General features: G+C 55.8%; 2 protein-coding genes across 2 annotated transcripts, besides 2 other annotated features; both read right to left on the bottom strand.

Annotated features, from left to right (window-relative positions):
• Positions 1–1389, bottom strand: TraAM80_09795 (surface protease GP63; the record flags this gene model as incomplete). The annotated part of the gene is made up of 1 exon (XM_029386458.1): positions 1–1389. A coding segment is annotated over one exon (1389 nt), but the record flags the coding sequence as incomplete, so codon positions are not given.
• Positions 1390–1420: 31 nt separating this feature from the next.
• Positions 1421–1960, bottom strand: TraAM80_09794 (surface protease GP63; the record flags this gene model as incomplete). Its single annotated transcript, XM_029386457.1, has 1 exon — positions 1421–1960. The coding sequence occupies one exon, from the start codon at positions 1958–1960 to the stop codon at positions 1421–1423; it is 540 nt and encodes a 179-aa protein (XP_029233698.1).
• Positions 1961–1974: 14 nt separating this feature from the next.
• Positions 1975–1998: a microsatellite.
• A 266-nt stretch (positions 1999–2264) lies between these two features.
• Positions 2265–2300: a microsatellite.
• Positions 2301–2489: the final 189 nt, after the last annotated feature.

The raw sequence follows: 2489 nt of genomic DNA, 5'->3' as shown, positions 1-2489 counted from the left end.
AGCGGCCGTCGCCCGGTCGAGGAAGAGGTACCGACCGGACGGGGGCGAGGCAGCAGCAGGGTGAGCGGGAGCAACGGCACCGTCCAGTCCTTTCGCTCCCTCTTCAGGCTCAGCAGCTGCCTCGGTGTCGAGCCCAACCGCCCCCGCCTCAACCTCCGGAGTGGAAGGAACGCCGCCACCATCAGCATCAACCGCAGCCCCAAGAGGCGACTCCGCAGGAGGCGACTCCGCAGGAGGCGAGACATCAGAAAGTGACTCTGGTGGCTGAACCTCCTCCTCCTGCCTCTTTTGCTCATCCTCGCCCTTCCCCTCCACATCCTGCAAAACGCTCGGAATGACGAGGCTGCTGCCGTTGGCGGCGATGGTGCACACCTCGGTGTACTTCGGGCACTTGAGCTTCCCACCCTGCAGATGATCATTTGACACAACTTCAATTACACTTCCCTCGGGACACAGCACAAACTCATTGGCGCCGAGGTACTTCACCTTCACTGCACCGCCCTCACAATGCACCTCTGCGCACACGCCTTCGATTTTCTTACCGCCGCTGTTTTCCACCTGCAGCGCCTCCGCGTCCAGGCACCACGAGCCACTCCCAATCAGCGACCCTGGAAGGGTCTGCTTACTTCCCTCCACACACGCATTGGATGATTTCTGAGACGATGCGCTGTAAAATCTCGTCGAAATGACGTGGCATACGTCTTTCTCGCTCACACTCCCCTGGAGGTCAACGACGTATGCGGTGCACGTTCCGACGTGAAGACGATCAGAAGAGCAGCGAAGCGTCGTGTTGTCTTTCTCATCGCAGAACATGTGAGAGTAGTTGATGGCAGCTTTCATGTCCTTGCACTTCTTCGTCAGGAAGTCGCAGCCGGTGTTGCTGCCCCACGCCATCGGCTCCGCCATGCTCCAGTTTACGTGGTAGTAGCCCAGGTCGGCAAACACCGCCATCGTCAGTGCCGTGTAGTAGCCGGCACCGACTATGGGGGCCATCAGTTCGTCCCGGGCACTGCGTTCCTCCCAATGAGGCATCTTCCGTTGCGCGCTGGCATCGTCGTTCTCCAGCTCCATGCCATTCAGAGAGGGGCAGTTGAAGTGCGCTGACGCCCTCGCTCGAACGTTTTCTCCGACCACCATCTTGCGCTGTACTCCACGCCCGGTCGGCTCTGACTTCACTATGCCCTTCTGATTCATTGCCTCGTAGCTGAACCCAAGAGCATGCGCAAGCCCGCGTGCAGCGACGCGAACGCTCCATGCCGAGGCAGTCAGGTACACCGGGTTGAATTCCATGATGCCAACGGAAGGGCGCAAGTCAGTCAACGTGGCACACGTGGCCGCCCACACCGGAATGTCGTAGCTGAGCGGCCCAGCAGCAGCGTAGATGACCATGTCGGCACCAGTCACACCATCCCTAATGTGTTCAGTTGGAATTGTAAAGTGCTGGCACAATCCTGTAAAACCTCTTGGTCAGAGTTATTTTGTCAGCCATCGGCTTGACAAGGAGCCGCTCCGCGTGCAGTTTGACGGCTTCAGGGATAATCGTCTTTTCGTACAGTTCCTTCTTTTGTTTTGTCAATACATGCTCACTTTTGCACGTTACTTTGTGCCCCAAGTAATTAGTGTAGTCTTCCCCGGCATTTTCGCAATACCTCTTCCCCCCCCTCCTCCGACTATCGTTCTTCAGATCCTCCATAAAGACCCTGATGCGGATGGGCTTCCAGTCACCTTCATCTTCCTTTGTGGTGGCGGTGTACGCCTGCATCGTGCCCTGTCCCTTGCGCGGCAGCTCACGCACCACCGCAGTCGGCAGCGGACCTCTTTTCCGCATCACCTCGTCGAAGTTGCAGCGGTGCCTCAGGGCGGAAGCGGCGGCGAGGCACCCACCGGTGCAGTGCATCGCCAACAGCAGCAGGAGCAGCACCAGTGGGATAAACGGCGCGAGGCAGCGCGGCCGACGCATGGCTTGAGAAAAGCGTGTGTGTGTGTGTGTTGGTTTGTTGACAATAGCTGTATTAGTAGTAGAAGCAAGTGCCTTGTACGCAAGATGAGAAACGAAAAGCACAAGGAGAGGTTTTGGTACCAGTGACGTGTGGGAATGTATGCCACGCATTTCTTCAGCGCAGCAGCACGCCCAAACTCCGCAACTCAGCACACCTAAAACACCAAATAATAATAATAAAAAAAAGATTGTGCATTGCAAGGCGAAGCAACATATATATATATCCCACCACAACCATCTTCTCCCTTTCGCGCACAGTTCTTGCAAAAAAAAAACGAAAAAAGAAAAAAAGAAAAATAAAGACCCATAGTGTAACGAATGCGGCAACGAAAGCAGTCGCCCTTGTCCGTCAGCGGAACAGGCACAGATCCACTCACGCCCCCATTAGAGTAGAGTTAGTTCCCCTTGTCCTGCCCGCATCAGCAGAGGTGTGCGTACATGCAATACTGGAGTCAGTCCCTTCGTTCAAAGTGATTTTTTTTTCGCTACA

This window comes from Trypanosoma rangeli (genome assembly GCF_003719475.1).
Source record: "Trypanosoma rangeli strain AM80 chromosome Unknown Tra_15.4_contig_00682, whole genome shotgun sequence".
Taxonomy (NCBI): domain Eukaryota; phylum Euglenozoa; class Kinetoplastea; order Trypanosomatida; family Trypanosomatidae; genus Trypanosoma; species Trypanosoma rangeli.
Note: the sequence above shows the minus strand (reverse complement) of the source record. Positions and strands in the feature narration are given on the sequence as shown.